Raw genomic sequence first — 24,356 nt, 5'->3', positions numbered from 1 at the left:
TTTACCTGTACCATGTAAATTAATTTACCACTAAAGATGATTGTGTGTCTTTTAAAGCTATAGAATGTCTTTATCTACTCATTTGAAAAATGTTTTATCTCACAGGTTTTGTGGTTAAGATTTATAGCCTTATTATGAATAAAGGGTTTCTGTCACCTCTTTATATTTAAAAATCACCTCTTGATAAAATGCTATTTTAAGTTTACAAAAGGACCTTCCCACAAATAAACATGTGCTTTTCTACCTGAAGTTTGAAATGATGAAAAATATAAGAAACAGGCTAGTTTGCCATCTGATCCCACATGATGTGATTAAGAAATTTGGGATAATTTTATAAGTCAGTGATGTTGATAGCTCCTGTTTTTTTGTTCTTATTATGCTAAAGGCAAATAATGGGTTGATTTCCAGAGATATAACTACAAGGAGATATGGCCACAAAGGTTTAGCTGTTCGTGTCTCTGCACATTTTTTTCCTCTAAGATAAAGTAAATTGAAGCTCTTGTGTGTTTACATTGGACAATGAATGCCTAATAAGACTATTTTTTGGAATTGATGTCTTAGTGATTGCAGGATAGAGGACAAATCACTTTTTGTGTCCCCTTTGCTCCCTCCTCCACATGGAAAACTTTCCTCTGGGAAAAAATAGCTTTTGTGCATGGAATGTAGCTACTTATAAGTACCTGCTATGTGCAAGGTGAAGTCGAGCTCAAACAGACCCTGAAGATAACCACAAAGAAAAATGCCACCCAAAGGACTAAATGACATCTACCCACTTGGTGGGATTGTGTTATGTGATTTTATGTGCAGACGCTTCCACTGATCTTTTAGAATGGGTTGGAGTCACCTTTTGTTGTCTCTGGTCAACCACCAGTCATTACAGTCACTATAGTTCTTTGGAGCAATTCAGTCCTTGGAGTATGGTGGAATGACTAAATCATGTGTATAGTGAAAGAAATGGTGATATTCATACTGGTAAGGCTCTTTATTCTTCAGATCTGTTTGATATGATTGCTATAGCCCTCCTAATAGCATATTCAAGTGGCTTAATTTCCCTAGTGACATCATACATAGGAAGAAAAAGATGTGTTTCTTTTAACACCTATGTTTTCTTTCTACTAGGGCGTGTTGGAGAGTTTCCTGGGCACAGCTGTCTCTGGAGCCATCTTTTGCCTCTTTGCTGGTCAACCACTCACTATTTTGAGCAGCACTGGACCTGTGCTAGTTTTTGAGAGGCTTCTGTTTAATTTCAGCAAGTATGTATATACATATCTAATCATAAATTAGGATTGTTTAATTGTAGAGCATTCGTAGTCTAGACAGAGCAAAGAATAGTAATTAGGTAGAAGAGAATATGGGATTTTTTTTTTTTTTTGAGGAAGATTAGCCCTGAGCTAACATCTGTGTCAGTCTTCCTCCACTTTGTATGTGAGTCACTGCCACAGCATGGCTGACGAGTGGTGTAGGTCCACACCTGGCACCTGAACCTGTGAATCTTGTGCCACCGAAGCAAAGCACACCGAACTTGACCACTACACCACGGGGCCGGCCCTGAGAATGTGGGAATTTTAAGATTTAAGGGATGAAAGGCGCTTAAACATTAGGTAGTCCAGCACTCATTTTACATTTGTTTCAACTGAGTCCCATATGTCATATTATCTGCTTGCCCTCTCCCCCATTATTCTCTGCCTTGTTGTCCTGCTTTGTGTCTCAGGAGGCAGACCCTGTGGACTGCAACACCCAGGCTCCTTTGCCCTCTGGCTTCCTGTTGGGTCTGGCTAGTGCAGAGCATCCGTAGGTAGGAAGGGAGAGAGAAGTCAGAGTATATCTGCCTCCCCACTCCTCACTGACTCTGCTTTACCACCACAGTCTGGCAGTGTCTTGTTCCCTGAGTATAGCCCCTGTCAGGTGGCTTCTCCACCCTGGCTCTAGCCCTCACCAGGCTCTGGCAACTCTGTTCCTCTTTGGGCCTTTTCAAGCTGGGAAGTAGAAATGACTTCCTGCTGTTGCTAGTCCCTGAGTGCCTCGCCATTGTCTGTTACTCACACCTCTTCAAATAGCCCATTTATTAAATTTTCCTCAGAATCCCACTTGAGAATGCCTTCTGTTTCTTGCCATGATCTTGACTGACACACTAGAGAGATGAAATGACTTGTTCAAGATCACATGGCTCATTAATGCCAGAGACTGGATGCTTCTATGATCCACTGCTCCTAACCCCAATTCCAGTGTTCTTAACTAAAGGTACATTTCAAGACTTGGCTGAATAATACCTAACATTTATTGAGGGCTGACCATATATTGAGTATTATCCTAAGCACGTTATATGTACCACCTCATTTAATTCTTGTAGCCGTCCTGTGAGGCGGGGACCGTATGCTGTTTTATAGATGAGAAAGCAGGCATGGAGTGGTAGGTAATTTGCTAAAGGTTACATCACCAGTTATTGGCAGAGCAGGGATTTGAATTCCCCCTTTCTGGTTCCAGAGCCTACATCTCTCACAGAGTCACTAGACGCTACTAATGGGCATGACAATTATGATATCAATATTTTCTTTTAGAAACTAATGGATCATTTAGAGAAGGAGAAAATTCAGTTAAGTGAATTATCCAAGTGGCCACATTAGCATACAAATAGATTCAAAATCAAATTGGGTCTTCTGGCCTCTTTCTAATGAACTTGATACCTCTCAGAGAGACTCGCCTTCACTGGCAGATCACAGTCCTTAGACAGATTGCAGACATTCATATGACTGGCTAGTACTCCTTGTTAGAATTTCCATATTCTTATATCGTTCTACATTTTTAGAATTTTAATGTTAGAAATGTCATCATTTACATGATACCTCATGGACTTAAAGACTCATGTATAGTCTTTGAAACTGTGTGCCATCAAAATGATCGCAAGATAGAGGAGGGAATGAGGATTTAAAACTAGTTTTTTGAAAACTGGGTTGACAGCATCAGGGAGGGTCTTCTGAGAATTTCAAATTCCAAATTTCAAATAATGTTGTGAGTTTTCTGTAGATCATTACCACAAATCCCTCCTCCATCATAATTCTCAGAAGAACATTGGAAAGAATTCTGTTAATGTCAGTTTATAGAAAGAGTCAGAGTTTTTATATGTTTAAGAAAACATTGTGTGAGACAAGAAAGCCTTTATGGAAAGATTAAACAAGCATGTATTATAAACAGGAACAAACATGCACAACCTTTGCAGAAAGATTTATTGGATGCAATGTGATCAGAGCCTTAATCTACAGAAAATGTTTGCATCCTGGTTTACTTTAGATAATTGTAGGATAGAGATTATTTCCTTTCACTAAGCAAATTCCCTTCTCACTTTCTCTTCTGTTTCATCATAATTGGTAATGTAAACATAGTTCCAAGTGATTTATTTGAAAACAGTTGTAAAGCAACACAAGAAACATTTGAGAAACCGTGCTTTAAATCCGTCACTGAGTAACATGTGGTGCTTATGTGGCAAATCTTATTATTTTATTTATAATGCTGTATCATTTGCTTATATATTATAATAGCAATGCTAATATTTTGTCTAGATACAGAGTATTTGTGTAGATCACTATTTCCCCAAGTGTTTTTTATCAATTACTAGTCCCATTAGCCATTTTATGAAAAAAAAAAAGCTTCTGTGATCCTAATATGTCTAGGAAGTGCTGTATGTTATCTCCTGCTCTTGGTAACTCACTTTACCCTTTAGCTTACTAAGAGATCTGAGAAGTCCTTCGGTAAAGAAACTGTTTGACTCTGTTTTGCCCAGATTTTCCCCAACATAATTTTACCATTTTTTGAGACAGATGAATCCTTCTTTTGTAGGATCAGTGGACTCAAACAGTAACTCCACATAATCCCCAGATACATCTCTGACATGACATGTAGGTTTTAATATTTGCCCTGTAAACTGGAGAATCATAAAGGACTGTGAATGATAGCTGTCACTTTTTAAAATTAGTAGCAGAATGAGGCAAACAGCTCACAACTTTCCAAAAGACACTTCTAGTTTTGTTTCCCCAATTCTACAGTCTCCTTTGCACCGTTTTTACACATTTTATCCAAATAATGGAGAATTCGATTCCTTTTCTTTTTCTTCAGTGAGAAATCTAAAAGAAATTTTAACAATGTGTTCTAAGCCATGCAGAAACTTCGTAATTAAAGTTGGATTTTAGCTTGTATATTTGTTATTTGGTTGTTCAATAATTTCTTCCTTATATTCTTTGAACAATTTACTTAGAGGTCTTCAACTGATTATTTTCTTCTATTATATTACTGAGTTTTTTCAGTTAGTTTAGAGAGTTCATATTTATTTGTCAGTGGCTGAACATTAATTTCTGTAGCATATTTGCATATTTCTTTTTTTTCTTTTTTGAGGAAGATTAGCCCTGAGCTAACTACTGCCAGTCCTCCTCTTTTTGCTAAGGAAGCCTGGCCCTGAGCTAACATCGTGCCCATCTTCCTCTACTTTCTATGTGGGATGCCTACCACAGCATGGCGTACCAAGTGGTGCCACGTTCGCACCCGGGATCTGAACTGGCGAGCCCTGGGCCGCCGAGAAGTGGAACGTGTGAACTTAACCGCTGCGCCACCGGGCTGGCCCCTCTGTAGTATATTTCAAATATGAGTTCTTCAGTTCGTCTGTGTCCTTGGTTTTGTGTTACTCAGAAACTATAAATCAAAACTGGAACACGGTGATACCAGATACATAAACTCATTTTCTCCTTCTAATTCACCATAGTTTCTTTTGCTTCTATTATCACTTACTTTTTATAACTTAATTGCTATTTAAACTTGGCACCAAGAGGACTGATAGTCTTATTGGATGTAATGTTGCCATTTTATGGTAGTCATTACTGTTGATCAACTTGTTTAAAAAAGTTTCTCATCTCTCGTTCCTCTTTCTTCTTGCTGCTGTAAACATATCACTTTCATAATGAAGTGTCATTGTTTTTAGTGATTTTATTTGGGTTATTCTTAGAACTACGCTGGGAGTATTTACGTATTTTAGAGCAGCTAGTTTCATATATTGTTTAGGTCCTAAGATTTAAGTTTCTACATTATGCATTTTTTTCCTTTGCATTAAAACTGATAGTATTCCTAACCATTACTAGTTAATGGATTTGTTTCTCATTCTGTCCTGTAAGCATCAATTCTATAAACAACCATTGATATTCTTAGAACGAATCAGGATTGCTCTTTTGTCTTGTTAGGGAAGCAAAACTAGGAGATTGTTTAAAACTTTCTTTTATTTTAAGAAAAAAGTCTGTTGGCTCAGAAGTAATAAAACTATATTTCTTTCTCAGAGACTCTGAGACTGACTCATTCTGTGATAATGTAAATTATCTCAAATTCCTAGAATTTAGCTTTTTCTATAGTCTACTTGTCTTACAAAGACCTGCATAGGATTAAACAGTGGGGTTCCAGATGGAAAGGGAACTAGAGGGAATGCAAGGGGTGTCTTCAGAAAGATTCCAGGAAATCCACAGAACATAACAATCCAGTGTTAATAGTCTCCTGCTTTGGTAAAGTATTTCAATTTTGTGATTTGGCGAGAAGAGGGAAACAAAGGACAGTGATTTTAAGGCCCACCCTATCATGCACTAAATACAAGTAGGATAGGGGGACCGTGCTGCAATTTTTTAAAAAATCAGAACAAGAATACAGAGGTCTGTGTTCTTGTCCAGCTCTGCCGTTAAAACCTTGGCATTAGATAAGTGACTTAACTTCCATTAGCTTTGATGTCCTCATCTATAAAACGAGGCAAATTTGACTAATTGGTATCTGTATTAGTCAAGATTCTCCAGAGAAAGGGAACCAATAGGATGTGTGTATACATATAGAGATTTAGTGTAAGGCATTGGCTCTCATGATTATAGGGGCTCATGAGTCCAAAATCTGCAGGGTGGGCCAGTGGGCTGGAGACCCAGAAGAGCTGATGTTCCAGTCCAAGTTCAAAGGCTGTCTCCTATAGAACTGGGAAGAGCTGATATTACAGGTGAAGTCCCAACACAGTCTGCTGGAGAGTTCTCTCTTGCTGGGGAGAGGCCAGTCTTTTTGTTCTATTCAGGTGAAGAACTGATTGGATGAGGCCCACCTACATTATGGAGGCAGTCTGCTTTACTTGGTCTGCAAATTTAAATGTTAATCTCATCTAAAAACACCCTGACAGAAACACCCAGAATAATGTTTAACCAAATACCTGGGCACCCCATGGCCCAGCCAAGTTGACACATAAAATTAGCCATCACCATATCTAAGGAACTTTTAATTCTAATATTCTATTAAATTTTCAGTCAGTCATCATTCGATGACATGTGATAGCTCATAGGCCAATGTCAGTAACTGTCTCAGTCAAGTCCTAAGTTGCAGGCATGTCTGAATTCATTTAGCAGGTCTTTATTGGGAACCTATGTGCCAGGCACTGTGCTAGGTAAGAGCTAAGAGCAGTGGGAAGCATTGAAAGGTTTTAAACTGGGGTGTCTGATTCACATTTAATAAGATCATTTTGGCTGGAATGTGGAAACTGCCTTTGAGCAGGGCAAGTGTGGATATCAATAAGGACGTTCTTATGACAATCAGGCAGAGACTCCTTGGTGGCCCAGACTGGGTTGGTGGTGGTGAAGGTGTTGATACAGTGCCTTCAGGAAAGTATTAAAATACATGGCTAACAATCGTCAGAAACTCATTGTCTAAGAGCAGGGCTGTAGAGCTTCAAGCAGGCATCCTTGACTTAGTTCTTTTTCTCATACAAGGAATGTGACTACTACTATCTGCTTTCTCATCACAAGTAAATTATGAGAAAAATATTGTAAAGCACTCTCCACATAATTTTAAACAAATCAGTATGAAATGGAAAATGTCAACACGTGACCCTCTTTTCCTAGTTGTGAATCTTAAACTAATTCATTTGTAAGAAATGGAGAGGGCATTGAAAAACAATGGCTTCCTTAGATGGTGGCAACCTGTTCTAAGACTGCTGTGGGACAGGCACAGACAGAGAAAAGGTGGTCATGAGATGCTTCACAGACAACTTCTTGTCTGTGGGCAAGCATCATGAGAAATGATGGTGTCTGGCTGTAACATGCAGGACAGCTCTCCTTGATCTGACTTTAGCCTGTTTCTAATCCCTTTTCCTCATGTTGGTGACACTCTATGGGCAGTGGCATTACATGCGGTCTCATGCTACCCACCTTTTTAAGTGCTCTTTCCTCTTTCTCGCTTGACTCCCCCTGATGTGTCTGGAAAGTTCCTACTTCAATGCCTTGAGTTTTTTCTGCAACTTCATCTGTCCCGCCAGCCAAAATTAGTTACTCTTTCTTCTGTGACACTCCATGGGAACTGTTAGATATCACTTAGTATTTTATAGAGTGATTGTGTTGATCAATTTGTCTTCCTCTGTAGACTGTGATGACTTGACGACACAGAACTTATTCATCTTTGTGTCTTTATTAACCAGTAAAGCTTGCAAACATTTCTTGAGTGCCTACTGGGTACCAATGTTATTTTTTCAAATTGTTTATTCTATAAACTCTACAAAGGCAGGGACCACATTTATTGAATGAGAAAATTAATGAGTTATTAACATACAAATAGTATGACTACTTTTGATATGATTTTCTCAAACTTCTGGAATTATTTCTTTATGGTAGCATAATAATATCACTAGACCAAATTCTTAAAATTAATATTTTCTGGGTAAAATCAAGAATGAGCTATATCCAGTAGCTAAAAGTGATTTGTATTTTTGGCAATCATTCTGCAGTCATTGGGTAGTTATATATTATTCTTTGTGTTCCGGGCAGGAGGAGTCTAAATACCTTTCTTTCTTCTTTCCAGGGACCATAACTTTGACTATTTGGAATTTCGCCTTTGGATTGGCCTGTGGTCAGCCTTCCTGTGTCTCATTTTGGTAGCCACCGATGCCAGCTTCTTGGTTCAGTACTTCACTCGCTTCACTGAGGAGGGCTTCTCCTCTCTGATTAGCTTCATCTTTATTTATGATGCTTTCAAGAAGATGATCAAGCTAGCTGATTACTACCCCATCAACTCCGACTTCAAAGTGGGCTACAATACTCACTTTTCCTGTGCCTGTGTGCCACCTGACCCAGGTGAGGATGTCGTGCTTCTTGTTTGTGCTTAGCCTATGTTTGGAGGAACGTGTAGGCTCCATGCATACAGACTTTTAACATGACATCATGGTCCTCAGGAAAGCGTTTTGTTTTATCTTCTCTGAGAAACCTTCCTCGTGGATTTGAAGTTTTATTGTATGAGGTATCTTTGCCATGGGATTCAATCAGGAAATGAAAAGAGTTCTGGACTATGAACATAATTAGCTCAATACTTTGAAATTAACTCAAAGTGAAATATTTGCAAGGAAATTTTGTGTACAGTATTCTTGATCTTATCTGAAGTTGAGGAACCCAGGTACATTTATTAATAGACATAAGGACCAGGCAAACCTAGTTCTCTGAACTACTATTCCGTATTTTTCTGCTTCCTTATTGCTATAGAAATCTCTTCCTTTAAGTGAACTCTAAAGAGATTATTTTAAGCTTATAGAAGAGACAAGGTACTAATTCACTTTATATAATTTGAAGCATGGGAAATTAAAACAATAAATTCAGACTGAGGGTCACCTTGTGGTAAAGTAGAGCCTGATAGTTCATCTCTGCTGGACAATGGAAATAAGAAAGGAAAGGAAGGGAAAAGAAGAAACAGAAGAAAGAAAGAAAAAAATGTTATGTTCTCGGAGAATATTTATGTTGTAGAGTCAGGAAAGATGTAAAAGTAACTTCTGGGTAGGGAATATGATTCTATACATCTTAGCACTTTACCATCCGTCTTGCCAAACCTGAGTCAGCATCAGAACTTTTTCACAAAAAGTGCTCAACTTGTGTCTTTGGAGTTTTTTCTTGGAGTAATTCATCATTACTTTATAATATGGAAGGTGTCTAGAAAAGAAGATTCGCTTTGCGGAAAGTTGCTTTCCATCTGCTCTAGTAGAATAGGGGTAGACATTTGTGTCAGACAATGAAGTGGTAATAGTGCTAGTGACCCCAAGTTAAGCAATTAGCTTCAGGTCAATGTCCCTTAAAATAAAATTCGATATACAATCCATGCTTCTTGACTAAGTTCTTGTAACGCCAGAGATACAGCCTTGTTCTGAGGGCTGTGTAAGCCTGGGGCATATTCATGCAATATCCACTTTTACTTAGAGATTTTGAGGGGAAAAAAACCTCTCAATGTTTACAGTAAAACAAGCGTGGTTATATTATAGAATAGAATGCAAAATGCTTATGAATTTAAAAATAAACAAGATACAATGAATTTTTTTGCTTCTGGCAGGCTGTGTCAGATTATTCCCAGATATTGTGGTGGTGTATCTGCATTCTTCTCTGCCGCTTTGGTGGAGAAATCTTAGGAAGACCCATATGCACCCAGAGTGGTGAAAGAAAAGAGAATCGTATCTCCCTAAAAATGGATCAGGCAGTCTCACTGATGAAAAGATAGGGCATTGCTGCACTTTGTACTCATGGATCCTTTTTGTCTTGTTTAAGGAAAATCAGCACACATTAAAATAAAATCCATGCTTAAATGCAAAGCAGAGAGAGGTACAAAGTGGAAATTTAAAGATTCAGTTGACTATGGATGACAAATAGTTATAAAAGCCTATTATTGTTAAGATGTATAGTGATTAGAAATATTTCATTACTTAAAAGGTGCTTGGAAAAGAGTAAGCATTCAATTCATGATAGATATTATTATTGGAATCAACTAAATATGCTCCCCAGAGAAACACAAAAATTATGATTACACGTCTATGTAGAGCTCTTTCTAGGAGAAAAGGGGGTGAAGCTCCCTGTAATCATACGTCCAGAACTTTCGGAGGAAGTCAGGCTCTACTTGTTCAAAAGCACAAAATCTGGATCACAGACATATTTAATTGTTGGATTTTGAACTTTCTTTTTCGTTTATTTATTTCTATCTATATGTGTATATTTATTTATTTATGGAAAAGTCTGTAAGCTGACTTCTTAGGCATATTTGAGTAATCATACACCAGGATTTCCTAAAGGAAAAAAAAAAATGCTACTCAGCTGTTCTGAGAGTTGAAGTGTTCATAAAGCCAGATGAAGGCTTTGTCAGTACACCTGTCTCAGAAAAGGTCCACCTAGTGTCAACCCCATACCTGCCTGAGGCTAGTGGAAACTTGCATTCATTCTTTAGTCGTCTTAGAAGGATTCTGACAATTCCTACTCCCTCTGGGTGGGACCAGGAAAGCAGTGTAGCAGGTTTTGAAGTCAGAAAATCTTGTATTCAAGTCCAAGTATGACTAATGCCCAATGTGTGACTTTGGACAAGTTCTTTTTCCCAAGGTAGCTTAGCCTCACCTTCCTCATATGTAAAATGGGGTTAATAATGGTACCTACCTTACAGAATTGTAGCTTAGCCTCACCTTCTTCATCTGTAAAATGGGTTTAATAATACTACCTACCTTGTAGAATTGTTTTGAAGAGAAAAATGAGGTATTACAGACAAAGTACCCAAGACAGTTTCTAACATATAATACATAATTAAATGTTAATGGCCATTATTATTGATGTTATTATTTCATTGAAATTTAAGATTATTAAGTAGCCTTTAAGTATGAATGATAGAACAGACAAACCAGTCTTCATCATTCTCCCTTCGAAGCAAACAGTGTTGGGCAAGTGAGCTATTCCGCAACAAGGCTGTTGATTGCACCCCATATTTCTGGAGTCGTTCAGATGAGTGGCACTCGTGAAATTTATGTATGTGAATGTGAGACATTCTTTAAACCTATGGAGATGAAATCTGTTTGTGGTTTGGAGAAAGGCAAATGGATATTTGTATTTTCATGACAATCTAATGTTTTACAAAACTCCTTAAGATTAATGATTGTATATTCCTCAGATAACCTAATACTTTCAGATAGCAGATTGCATAGATCCACCATAAATTTAGTACTTTTTGATAGCAGACAGAAAAATGATAGAGAATAATACAGTTGCATGTACAGCTAGAGTAAGTATTCTAAAAACAACAAAAGACTGGACTTTCATCGCAACATGCACTCCTAGTAAAAGAATTCAGTCATCGAGTCAATAATATTTAAACTGGCAGATGACTTATTTTTCAACACCAGGACAGTGTGTAGTAATGAACCAGCAACTGCACAGATGGAGTCGTGATCCTGCAAACTGAGAAATGATTTTACAGGAAAGGAAATAGGGGTCACTTAATCACTAAGAAAACTCTATTCAGAGCCACAATAATATTGTGGGGTTTTTTGTGCTTTGTGAAGTCAACTCTTCCTCCTTGCTTCCTTCCTGATCTTTCTTGTTCTCACTTGCTTCCATAAAACTTCATCACTTCCCGAGTTTCCTTTTCTTAACGCAGCTTTTTCTCTCTTCTTCACCGCCATCTATTGCTCGGTAACCCAAGTCCTATATCTAGGTTCTCATTTACAGCAGAACTATGGAAGCTCAGTTGCAAGTACTACAAAGAGAATTAGCCATGCAGTTTGACACATCCGTCAGGGTGGAGGCATGATTTTTGTGCTAAAATTTCCTTTTCTTAGATATAGGATGGCTACGAATTAAAGTAGAGGGAATAGATGTTCTATTTCCCACTGTGCCGTGATCGTTACGTAGCAGAGGTGTATAAGAAAGAAGATGATTCAGTCCAAAAGCCAGAAGTGAAAACTGAAGAATATCCAATTGAAGGACAATTCACAATATTTCAGTTCATCACTAACATCCCAATTTACAAAATTGTTAATGTGATAAAGTGTAAACAATACATGCTTTGGAAACTGAGTTTGAATTTCAGCTGTAACTAGCAGTGTGACCGTGGGCTAGGCTAATAATGACCTAATCTCTCCATTTCATAATCTGTGAGCTGCGTTAGTAGTCGTACCAACTTTCAGAGGTTACTCTCAGGATTAAATTAGTTTATGTAAAAGTGTTTGGCATCTAATAGACACTGAGTAAAAGTTTGTTCTTTTTCTCATTTCTCACTGTCCTACAAAAGATACCCCAGCCAATTTAATCTTTTAGTTGTATTCCTGTAAAGGGTTCAAACATTTAATTTTCCCTGAAATTTTCCTGGAGAAAAATACTAACTAGGCTTCTATTGGAAGCCTACCAAAACGATTAAAAACTAGTGTGCTGTTGTAGATAAATATGAAACACTGAAGCCACATTAAAAGGAAAAAATCTTAAGGAGTTCAGTGCACCACAGATAATTTAATACTATCCCACTGAATCTCAGCCTACAAAAGTATTGTACACTGTCCATAGTCTTACAGAGGAAGACTTTAAAGTCCTGCAGGTGAGCTATTCTGTTCTTCTAAGAGGAATTTATCTAATTCATTCAAAAACATAAATGCTAGAATTTTGTATATAGGGAGCAGGACATGGACTTTCTTCCTTCCTCTTTCTAGTCTTCTTCTCTCCCTTCCCCTGCTCTTTTTTCCTTCCCCTTCTGCCAGCGACAGAAATTTACCAGCGTCTATTTCATTCCTTTTTAAGAACTGTGCTACTTTGCGATGAAGTAGAATACCCACCACACACACACACACACACACACACACATGCACACGCATATACACACATGGCTTTTTATAAAATGTGTTTTTTTCAAAATATTAACTACTTTTAAATGAACAAAGTCAGATTTTCATTTGACCCAGACTTAATACATTTCTACTCTAGTGCTTGTGTTCGTTTGCTGAATGTGTCAAAGTTGCAATGACTATACACTCAAAGGCGTGTTAATACTTTGGAAAGGGTTAAAGTAAATTTCCTGAACAGGTGTTGGTTTTGTATCTGGAGGGGAAAGAAGCCTTGCTAAAAATGATAAACAAATTAGAAAAGCAAGAGAAATCACCTCAAAGGGGTTAGACACTAAACTTTATTGTTAACAGAAAGGATATATTTTATTGGTTCATTGTTGACTGTTCGAGAGAACACGCTTAATAAGGTGTGAATGATGCAGAGAAATAAAGCCTTTCTCAGGCAGCAAGTGCATCATTGTCTATAGTAAAACTCTAAGAAGAAGGTAGGCTTTTCCCTGGTGTGAAAATTGTAACACCAAGTCAAGTGACTGGAAGTAGCCATGGCTTCCCTTTCCATGCCTTTGCTTTATTCACGGCGTATAAGGAGGCTTCCAAATGTTCTAAAATGGCTGTCACTAGAGTGGAATGTCATTACCATTTCTTTCTATATAATTTTTCTATTATCTTAATAGTGCTATGCGCCAATATGTTACAACCATTAAAAAAAATGCTGGATCATGTCTCCTGTGGTCCCATATTATAGTCAATATGTGTTTCATAATTAGAAAGTCCATTAAAAGAAAATTAGGAAATAAAAGATAATCCTAATTTATCTTCCATGACCTGCATTATAGTCTATGTATTTTTTTTATTATGTGTCATTCTCTCTTTATATTATAAAGTACATTTAAATCATAGACCAGTGGTTAAGCAGGAATTATGAGGCCTTCTGGTGTAGCATTACATAGGCTTCTGTTTGTGAGGATATTTTTTCAGCACAGCTGATATCTTACCATTCATGGTAGTATAGTCTTTTGAGAAGACTATAGATATTTGAAAGACTCTTCATTTTAGTTTCCTTTTACTATCCTAACCTATATTTTAGCAGTTTCTGTATAATGCTTATAGGAATCAGAAGAGGAGAAGGAATAAATTGGGATAGTCGCCAGATCTGGATAATTCTCTGGCTTTAGCTTTGTATAAAACACAGATTTGGAAGATGTATCCCAGAACAACGTCTATACATATCCTAAATGTACTGACGGGTGGGTATGGAAGAGAAGTTTTTGTGAAAATAATGGCTTCAATATATCCAGCTTAGTAGTGGATAGTAGTTCAGCTGTTTAACTTCCAGTATCGTAGGTGAACATGGAAGAGGGTGTCCGTGGATTGAAGAGTGTCATAGCTTGAACTTGCCTAATTACATTGAAAATCTCCAGCATCAGGCTTGGTAAAAATACTTAGGGAAACAAAAATGATTATAACAAGAAAACTTGTTATAAGAAAACTTTAATAATTAATTATTAAACTTTCTATTAATGTTGTTTTAAGACTTAAGGCTGAGATAGTGGCAGGTAATTCCACCTAGAGCTCCTTCTCCCAAAGTTTTCCTCATTCACTTGTCATCCCTACAAAAGCCATTTTTGCCCTTTTATTGATCTATAAATTTAAAGTATAAATATTTGACTTTATCAAGAAGCACTCAGGTGCTTAAGTTTTCCAGGACACTTAAATCTGACATGACCGTACAGGCAAGAAGCTTATTCAGTTTTATTCTATATCTATTTTCCAGTTACTCAATTTCCTCAAGCTGTTGCTTAAATAGAATGGAAGAAAACATTAAAGTTTCCCTATTATGGAGAATGCTCTTAAATTTTTTCTTATTCAGAGCAGGTTAAGCAGTTCCACATTATTGTAATGCTAAGAAGCTGTGTTGAGAGTATAGATTCAGATTTGGCTAACATTTATTAAGCACCATCCAAGTCCCAGACATTTTACTAGGGGATTTGAATAAACTATATTTTACTATTTATTATAATATAATATATAGGTATTTAATCATCACACAAACCTTGAGAGGGAGCTGACATTCTTTCCAGGGGCAAAGTCCTGCTTTCTCCAGGTCATAAAGCTAGTAGTCACCTTAGCTACCATTTATTTAGATCTTTTCTGGTACTGGACACTGTGCTAGCAATTTTGCCTACATTGTCTTATTTAATCCACACAGTAGCCTTGTAAAGTGGATGGTTTCAAATCCAATTTCACAAATAAGCGACCTGACGAGTGAGGGTTGAGAGGAGTGAGGTAACTTCCTCAAGATTATGTGGCAAAGGAGTTTGGGACACTGTGCTTCAGGAGGTGGTGGAGCCAGAATTCCAGCCCAGTTCTCCTGGTACTTCTTTCTCCACACTGTGGTGTGGTGATAGATCAAAGCAGACATATCTGCCTCAGTGGCCAGTGGTTGCTCATACTTTACCTCATAGCCTCAAGTGAGCTTTGTGCGTATTCCTGATGGTATAGTTCCTGCTAATGTGTAAAGCAGAGGCATTATGGGGTAGTTCCTGGTGCCAGATCACTAGAGGATAAAGAAGGACAACCTTAAACAGTGCAATTGATATCAGTGTGGTTGATATTCCCTATGTTGGAGGTATATAACATTGACACATGGATGTGTCCGCTTATAGCTCCTGCAGCCCGTTCTTTCTCCAGGATCTCTCATTAAACATAAAGAAGGAAAAGCCAGCTAATGATCAAAAACTCACAGACACATTTTTAAATGTCTATTACTGACAATGTTCATTCCCTTGTTCCAGAGGATCAGCTAGCATTTGATACACGGGAAGGAGAATCAAGAAGTGAAAATCCAAGTAACGTAAAATGATCAACCTGTGGAAACTCCCTGAAACCAAGTATGGGACACAGAGTGTCCCAGTGACAATTGGCTAATTCTGAATTAGCCAGAGAACCTAGGGCAAAGAATTTCTTTGCTTCATAATCCATGGTGCTTAGAAAATAGTGAAGACAGACAAAGTGCAGTGTGTTTTGGCTTTTCCGTTTGACCTTTCTAGACTCCTAATTAAGGATATTGGAAATTCTGTATACACAGATCATTCTGCAATTGATTGCCAAAATATTTGCATTGTGTGTGTCTGGATCCAAATGGTGACCAATGGCTCTTATAAACCAAGCTCTCAATTGGAATAGGTCGTTTTCTCTTGTGTGAGCTTAAATAAATTTACTTTTAATCTTGTATATGGACTCTGCTATATTCTGCCAATATGTATTTATGGAAGTGCTTGTTTATTTATTTTGAAGTCTCTCTCTTGAAACAGCTGCTTATTAAAACAAGTAGGAAAAGCTTACATTTTTTTCCTGTCTTTTTGATATTGTTTTTTTGGGGTTTTGAGAGCCACTGTACTTTAATAGCTTGCCTCAGAGGAAAACTAAAAAGATAAAAGGAATTTAGATGAGCAGAATTGACATGTATCCAAAACTTGAGAGCAGTTACTAAAAAGTTCAGATTGGAATCCTATTTTAGTTCACTCATGGTCTTTATTATCTGTCATTCCTCTCAGAAAGAAGGAGCCTTGAATATTGCTCCTTGTTTTTATGCAGAAAAGTGTGTTGCAAAAAGACCTCCACTCTCTTGTGACAGGAAGCTCACAAAAATTGCATTAAAGAATCTAGTTCAGGAAGAGCAGCTTCCCAGACACCATCTAAACAGTGCCTGTGATTTCATATATGCTGTTTTCGTTCAAACGCTTGGACAGGTCAGACGTTTCGTCTCACAGTTGAGATTCACATCATCTAACATTGGCGAGTACTGTCCCACCTTGAATTCTGTGGCCGTATAAATCATCTTGATTTTGATGATTAGAAATACTGGGTAGGAAAAGAAGAATGCTGAACAAGGTTTTGGTACCAACTCTACTTCTGATTGACTCTATGATCTTGGGCAAGGAACCTAACATCCCTTGCTCAGAGTCCCATCCAACATAAAATGGGTATAATAGTATACATGTTACATGCTCTCGCATGTTTTTAAATGAACACATGGAATAATGCAAGAAAATATACTTGAAGCTTTTTAGAAGAAAATAGTAGTAAAAACCTAGGTTTTGTTAATAATCATTTACTAACATCTTCCTTTTGGAAGTGGATCCATGAAATCCATGGTTTTCTTGTTTGGGCCACACATCCGTTAGCCTACTTTGATTCTTTCTGTGACCTATAATGAAACAGAGAGAATAAGGAGACAGTTTGCACGTGTGCTTGTTTTACTGATGAAATACAAAAGCCCTGCAGCAGCTAGCTGGAAGTTAAAAGTTTAATTCCAGAGTCTTCAAAGATCAGAATGGATACCAAAATTGAGAAAAACGAAGACTGAAGCTAAATATTTTCTCCCCTTTTATTTATTTTTCTCATTTCATTTCTTTTGCCTTTATCTTCTCACATTCATTTGTAGTCATTAAATGACCCCTTTCCTAGCTTCTTTTATTGACAATAAACAAATTATTTTCAGCTTTATTGAAGTATAATTGACAAATAAAATTGTAACATATTTAAAGTGTACACTGTGGTGATATGATATGTGTCTACACTGTGAAAGGATTCCCACTATTGAGCTAATTAACACATCCATCATCTCACACATTATTTTCATTTTAATTATTATTGTTTTTTCTGCAGAGGAAGATTTGCCATAAGCTGACATCTGCTGCCAATGTTTCTCTTTTTGTATGTGAGCCACCACCACAGCAAGGCCACTCACAGACGAGTGGTGTAGGTCTGTGCCTGGGCACTGAACCCAGGTTGCTGAAGGGGAGCATGCCAAATTTAACCACTAGGCCACTGGGGCTGGCCCAATTTTATTTTAGTTTATTTAGTGAGAACACTTAAGTTCTACTCTCTTAGTGGATTTCATTATATATACAATATTATCAACTATAGTCACCATGTTACACATTACATCCTCAGACCTTATTCTTCTTGTAACTGAAAGTTTCTACCATTTTGCCAACCTCTCCCTATGTCCCCTACCCCCGAACCTCTGGCAACCACCATTCTACTCTCTGTTTCTATGAGTTTGACTTTTTTTTTTTTTTTTTTTAGATTCCACCTGTAAGTGATACCATGCAGTATTTGTCTTTCTCTGTCTGGCCTATCTCACTTAGCATAATGCCCTCCAGGTTCATCCATGTTGTTGCAAATGGCAGGGTTTCCTTCTTTTTTAAGGTTGAATAATAAACAAATATTTTTGAGTTCCTGTTAGTTAAGTGCCAGACTGGGCAGAGTCTGGGGAAGAGCAGTGAACAAGACGTGCCCCTTCTATTCTTCCCTCATGGATCTTATATTCTGAATTTCAACAGTCAAGTAAACCTGTTTGTTTCTCCTTAAAAGTATGTGTAGGTGAACCTAAAACATAGCAAGCGGAAAAGACAGGCTAGGGGCCTGGGGGCTGGGATAGCTTGGGGACCAAACAATAAGTAGCAATTTGGATGTTCCATGAACTGTGTGATCCTTAAAGACAAAAACCTGCTAAGTGTTATTTCACAATATTACCGCAAATTAGCCACATTCTCTGGGTAACTGATAATAGGAAAAAGGCTTATCTGATAAAAAAAAGTTTTAATTATAGAATATTTTTTAAATACTATGTTTAATTTTAGGTACATAAATAGGAAAATAACCCAATGAAATATGTCCAAGAGGAGGGTTGATTTGATAAATAAATTAGATCCTTCTCCAAGTGACATCTTAATAAATCTACAAATGATGCCAAATTATATGAAAACAATTTTTGAAATTAGATTAAATATTTATCCCCATTATATTTATATAATTTCTTATTTATTTAGTACTTCTTTTGTTTTCACACATTTTGCAAAGATGCTTGCTCATACTCAGTCCAGACTTCCAAATAAGTTACTTCTTAATTAGTAAAACACTAATTTGTGAGATTTGACCGTACATGAAGCCGGTCATCAACTTACTCACTTATTAACAGCCATTTCTTCCACTAGGCAAAATATATCGAATGCCTTTTAGTAACAGAGAAGTGTTTTTTGGAAACCTGACACAAATAAATTTTCATACCATCTTCTTAAATATCTGTCATTGTTTCTTATCAGATCAGAGTGCAACAGATGTGTCCAAGTCTTTGGTTATTTTATTTAGGTAAAAGGTGAATACAGTTATAATAAAGAAAAATTAATTGTGCTCTTATGTTGTTATTAAAGCATTTTTAATGCCTAGCCCTGCTTTTGTATATTCCTAATTATTCATTTAGGTCATTTTTATCTTACTTTTATAATAAAAAAATTGTCTTTCCTTGTTTTTACAGTTAATATCTCCTTATCTAATGATACCACATTGGCTCCCGAGGATTTGCCAACTATTTCTTCTACTGACAAGGTAAGTGACTTAATATTTCACACCACTTGCTTATTGTATATGCTGATTATAATATTCATACTATGATGTATCCTACTGTTCAGCCTTCCTAGCATAAACACACATTTCATAATCAGTGGTAGTGGAGAGACAGCAAAAAACACTTTCCTTCAGCTTTTTTTTCCCTTTTCTTTTTTTTTCAAGCCGAAGTGAATATGTACTCCTACAATTTGCTTTTTAAACCTTCTTAGGAATTTAACTGCTATATCCCATTAATTGTCACCCTGAAATATTTTCACAAGGGAAAGTGAGAGGTTGAAAAACGAGAGCATGGTATCCTCTCTCTATTTCTAGAATGATTAAGAATTCTTCTGACTACCAAATGCTGCTGCGTTCTCTTCACTAAGGGTGATTGTAGCAGGCCACTTCCCTTGTCACATGATATCCTTTCCCATGGCTGGTAACCAAGGATCTTTATGAGACTGGAACTAAGCTTTAAAAATGAGCTGTTTTGCATGGAAGGTCGCACACTGGAAGGAGACTTTTGTGTTGGAGAAAAAGGGGAAAGTGCTGTTTCAGACTTCCAATTGTGTTCCTTCCACACTGGATGTGGACTCTTCCCAAAGAATATCAATCTCTCAGTTATAAAGACAGAAACCATAATACCTTGTGTTGATAGAGTGCCCATCTCTCAGGAGACCAGAACGCTTCTGCAGATATTATGTAATGAGTGCCCACAACATCCCTTTCAAAGATGATGTTTTTGTCTTTCCTGGACAACTCTCACTTGACCCTGTTTCCCTCTTGTTTTCACATTCTACAGCTCTTTTGACTTCTTTCCTTATGGTTTTCTCTGACTTTTCCCAAACTTTGCCTCTCTTTCTTCCATGTCTGATTGTGTGTGTGTGTGTGTGTGTATGGGTAAGAGAGTATGTTTATATGTTTTAAAGGCCACATACAGAAAAGAGTTCAATTTTTAGTCTCTGAGCCAGCCAGCCTATTACCCAAAAGACTTGACTAAAATACAGAGAAAAATACTTCTTTCTAGACTTTAAAGAATTTTAATTAAAATCTAATTAAAATTTTTAAAAATATATAATTAATTAAAACCATAAGTTAATTTGCAATAAAAATTAATAAGACACTCACTTCCGCTGACTTAAAAAGAGATTGTTTCCTAACTTAATTCTTTTTGCACCTAATCAAGAAAAGCTTTAAAATTAATAAATTTTTAAGCTCTGTCTTTGGGCAAGTCCTAGAGAGACTCTAGTAATTGATATGTAATTATAGTAAGATGTTACTATAAGACTTATGGAAAACAAATGGAAGTTGTGGTTGACTTCTGGTATGACTCTGATAGAGGACATAGAGGCATAATGGTCATTCTAATTTAGCTACCATTTATGGGACATATACTAGAGACCAGGTGTTTTACACGTATAATCATTATGAAGTTTAATATGTATTTTAATCATTAACACCAACTACCAGGCATAATTATCTCCATTTTATAGATGAGAGGAACTGAAGCTCCAGAAAGTGAATAACCTTTCTTGCTCTAGGTCACATAGCCATAAATTAGTAGAAGAAAGATTTGAACTGAAGTGTGAGTGGTTCCAAGACTTGCAATATTGCTAGTACACCATGACATTTCAATGTTTGCAAATTAAAATGTTTACCTTTCAGTTCCAGAGTGTTCTGTACTCCAGGACAACAGTCCCCTTACGTGTGTATCAATTGCACTCCTCAAGTAAAATGTTAAGTTGCTTTGTTCAGCACCTCTAGAGAAAGAAATTACGAAAAAAAATATGTGTGTATGCAATTATGAAAGACAACTTTTATTCTATTTTTAATTTCTCCTTTTCTGTCCATATCAATTCCTTTATGTATACTTTACATAGAGACACACACACAAATATACACAATATATATGTATATGATCCAGAAATGAGTATTAAAGAGGTAATATGATTTATTATCATCAATAATAACTACCATTTGTTGAACTGCTACTAGGAGCCAGGCTCTTTACATTAATTGTCTATAATCCTCACTGTAGTTTTGTGAGTTCTTAGGTTACCTATATTTTATAGATAAAACTGAGGCTTAGAGAGGTTAACTCACCTTCCAAAGGCCATATCACCAGTGTATGATAAAACTAGGATTTGAACTCAGGGCTTTCCAACTCCCAAATCTGCCTGTTTCCATTCTTTGGGGGAGCAGAATAGTGTTTCGTGTAGAAGGACTTACAGATGTTGAGTTCTCATGTCAGGCAGCCTGATTTCAAATGCAGCATTCCACTACTTAACAGACTGTGGAAACTTCTCAGTTCCCTCTCTGTAAAATTATGATAATAGTACTTACCTCAAAGATACTGTAAGGGTCAAATTAATAGATAGGTAGGATTTAGTATAGTGGCTGGTGCAAACTCACCTCTCAATCAGTGTTAGGTGCTACTGTTATTCTATTTGGGTATTATTATTATTCCACTAGGTCATGATGCCTTCATAACTCAGGTTGTTGGAGAGAAGAAATTGGAAGCCACTGCTTCTGACAGGCTACTGAGTCCTCTTTCTGCTCACCCATGCCAGCTCTGCTACCCTGAACCTTTCCTAGGACACACAGTCATCAAGACTTAGTTTCCTTCTTTTCATTTCGCCTGCAATTAGATGATGAAAGAAGGAGCTGTAAAAGTGACATGCTGCCGTAGGGCACCAGCAAAATTCCCTCTCACAAGCTCTAAGAACATCCTGTCAGAGGAAGGAAGGCCTTTTCTCTTCAGCTTCATTAGCAGGAAGACAAGCTTTCTTTTTCCTAGTGGTAGGGGTGTGTTTTCAGGGAGAAAGAGCAAGAAAAATGGGGCATCAGAGCATTTAGACAGAGATTAGAACTCTAGAATAACCATACTTCAAGACAAAAAGTTAAATTTCTCTTTATTTACATTTATTGTTGGAATACTTGTGTCTTTATTTCTTTTCACCTCCATCAATTTTCCCATAGATTTCTCGCTTGGCATATATATCCCTTCAACCTGCAAACAGCATTCTTTAAAAGGTCCCTGTAAAACTTTGAGACCAGCCACAGCTTATCCACACTGTATCTAAACCATAAGCGTTAAGATCTTCTGGCTTCTGCTTACCAGCTCTCAGATGGAGAGACCAGATTTTCAAAATCTAACCTGTCTCCTCTGAGGAGGTGATTGAAAGGATCAGCTAGTATTTGTTTTTCATATTACATTCTTTTTTGTTTTGTTTTTTATTAAATTGAAGCATAGCTTAAAATGCACACTTCTTAGGTGTTCATTGCAATGAGTTTTGACAATATTATATACTCATGTAACCACCACCCAAAACAAGATATAGAACATTTCCATCATCCCAGAAAGTTGCATAGAAAGTCGCATAGAAACATAGAATATTCTGTGTCTTCTTTTATGCCCCAGCTTTCTGAGTCTTGGGAGAGCTTTCTTTGCTCCACTGCTCTGCCCCAGTCTTCAGAGGGCAGATGCCTCAACCCTTTCAGAAGTGTCTGAATGCCTCAGAGGGGTTTCTCTCAGCTCTCCTGCCCATCTTAGGAAAGTGGCTTCCTTACATTTGATGGAGACTGTGTGTCTTGTTGGGGGGGATTTCCCTCAACTTTCCTGCCTTACCTGTCCACCCTTTTATGTATGACCTGTGCACTTGGCAAAGACCATGAGGAAGTTTGGTGGAAGGATGCAGGCTCAGTCTATGCCTAGGGCTCCTCAGAATTCTAATCTGTCACCCCAGTAAAAATTCATTGAAGAGTTGGCTTATTTCTCCTTACCTCCATCTACAGTGGATTTATCTTCCACCTGCTACTCTGCCAGGGATGAGGCAGCCATGGATTTCTTCTCTCCTGTGAAGGTCTTGTAACTTTTTTGAATTTAGTTTATTTAGGTTTTTTTGCATCCTCATCACTCTTGTGGATTTTTTAAACCTACGATTTTATAGCTTATCCAGCTTGCTTTAGTTGTTAGATTGGGAGTGATGGTCTCCTACAACTTTCTATACATTAACCAAAAGCAGAATAACAAATTAGTTTTGACATTTCACAACAATACATATAATCACAGACAACTGCAGCTCAAATGCATCCTGTAGATCATAAAGTAAGATTTCAGATTACTGTAAATCTGGCTTACCCACTGTAGGGAAAAAACCCTAAATGAGTACATTAGCTACTTAACCTTGAGACTTTTATTTGTAGCATTACCCTCATTTATTTATATATTAAAAAAGACATATTTTACCAGTCCGTACTTAAGGAAAGCAATGTAGAATCTTTACTTTTTATTTATTTTTTTGCTTATTCTATTACCCAGTGAAGCAGATCATGTCTACATGGAGATGCTGTTAATCATGGGACTAAGAACTATTACAGTCTCATAGATTCTGCTTGGCAGTCAAACATGGAAGCAAAAGTGCTTTGATTTGATGTACCTTCAGGGTGGTTCTAGGAGTTAATATTCATTTTCACGGGAAATGGAATGTCATATTAATCTTCTTGTGCATAGCATCCTTGTGATTTTCTCTCATTGAGAAAGTGCAGTGCAAAAACGATTCTGTCCTTAAATCTCCTTGAAGATTACATGTTCCTACTTTAAAAAATATTATAGAAAATTTAAAACATACACTAAAATCGAGAGAAAGTACGATAAACCCACATATACACATCACCTCACTTCAAGGACTGTCAACATTTTGCCCATCCTATCTCATATATCCCCCACTTTTGTCTTTGAGGAGGGTGCTACAATATTTTAAAGTTTAAAATTAGTCCTGCAGTATACATTCTAATTTTAAGATTTGCAAACAAATCTACTCCACATAAACAGAGTAATTTTCTAGAAAATGAGATCTAGAAAAGTAGATTGAAATTTCTTTTCGTGAGAGTGACCTCAGTGAAAACCCTCAGCAACTTGCTCCCTTTTCCTTCACACCTTTTTTCTTCCTACCCATTTACACAAACAAGCTGCTTTGGCCCATCTGATCCACTCACTGTTGGTTCCTCCACATGGTGAGCATTCAATACATTTTGAATAAAGAATTTATTGGATAAATGAATGAAACATTGTGTGTCCTTGAATCAGCATCTTTGCTCATGGTATCCCCCTCTCTAATGCTTTATCTCTTTGTTTCTGCTAATACAAAAAGAAATACACATCCAAAGTTTATCACTTTTATTCTCTTTTCCATTGGCCTTTGTTACACTCTCTGTCATTCCTTTTTAATTTTATTGTCCTGTCACTCTTCTTCCTACTGCCTTTTGAGTATGAGAGTTCTACAAGGACCAGTCCTTCTTTCAATGGTTAATTTAAATTTTGTTTTCTCTGTGCTCAATGAAATTGATT

The 24,356-nt window shown here is 37.0% G+C and overlaps 1 protein-coding gene across 3 annotated transcripts in view; it reads left to right on the top strand.

Moving 5' to 3' along the window:
• Positions 1 to 24,356, top strand: part of SLC4A4 (solute carrier family 4 member 4) — a 317,849-nt gene that overhangs the window by 235,225 nt on the left and 58,268 nt on the right. For all 3 annotated transcript variants that reach the window (XM_046657378.1, XM_046657376.1, XM_046657377.1), the window contains exons 13-15: positions 1,120 to 1,253; positions 7,849 to 8,120; positions 18,936 to 19,006. In XM_046657378.1, coding sequence (XP_046513334.1) covers positions 1,120 to 1,253; positions 7,849 to 8,120; positions 18,936 to 19,006 — 477 coding nt within the window. The remainder of the gene's footprint in view (positions 1 to 1,119; positions 1,254 to 7,848; positions 8,121 to 18,935; positions 19,007 to 24,356) is intronic.

This window comes from Equus quagga, chromosome 3, assembly GCF_021613505.1.
Source record: "Equus quagga isolate Etosha38 chromosome 3, UCLA_HA_Equagga_1.0, whole genome shotgun sequence".
NCBI classification, from domain to species: Eukaryota; Metazoa; Chordata; class Mammalia; order Perissodactyla; family Equidae; genus Equus; species Equus quagga.
This window is presented reverse-complemented; position numbering and strand designations above follow the sequence as displayed.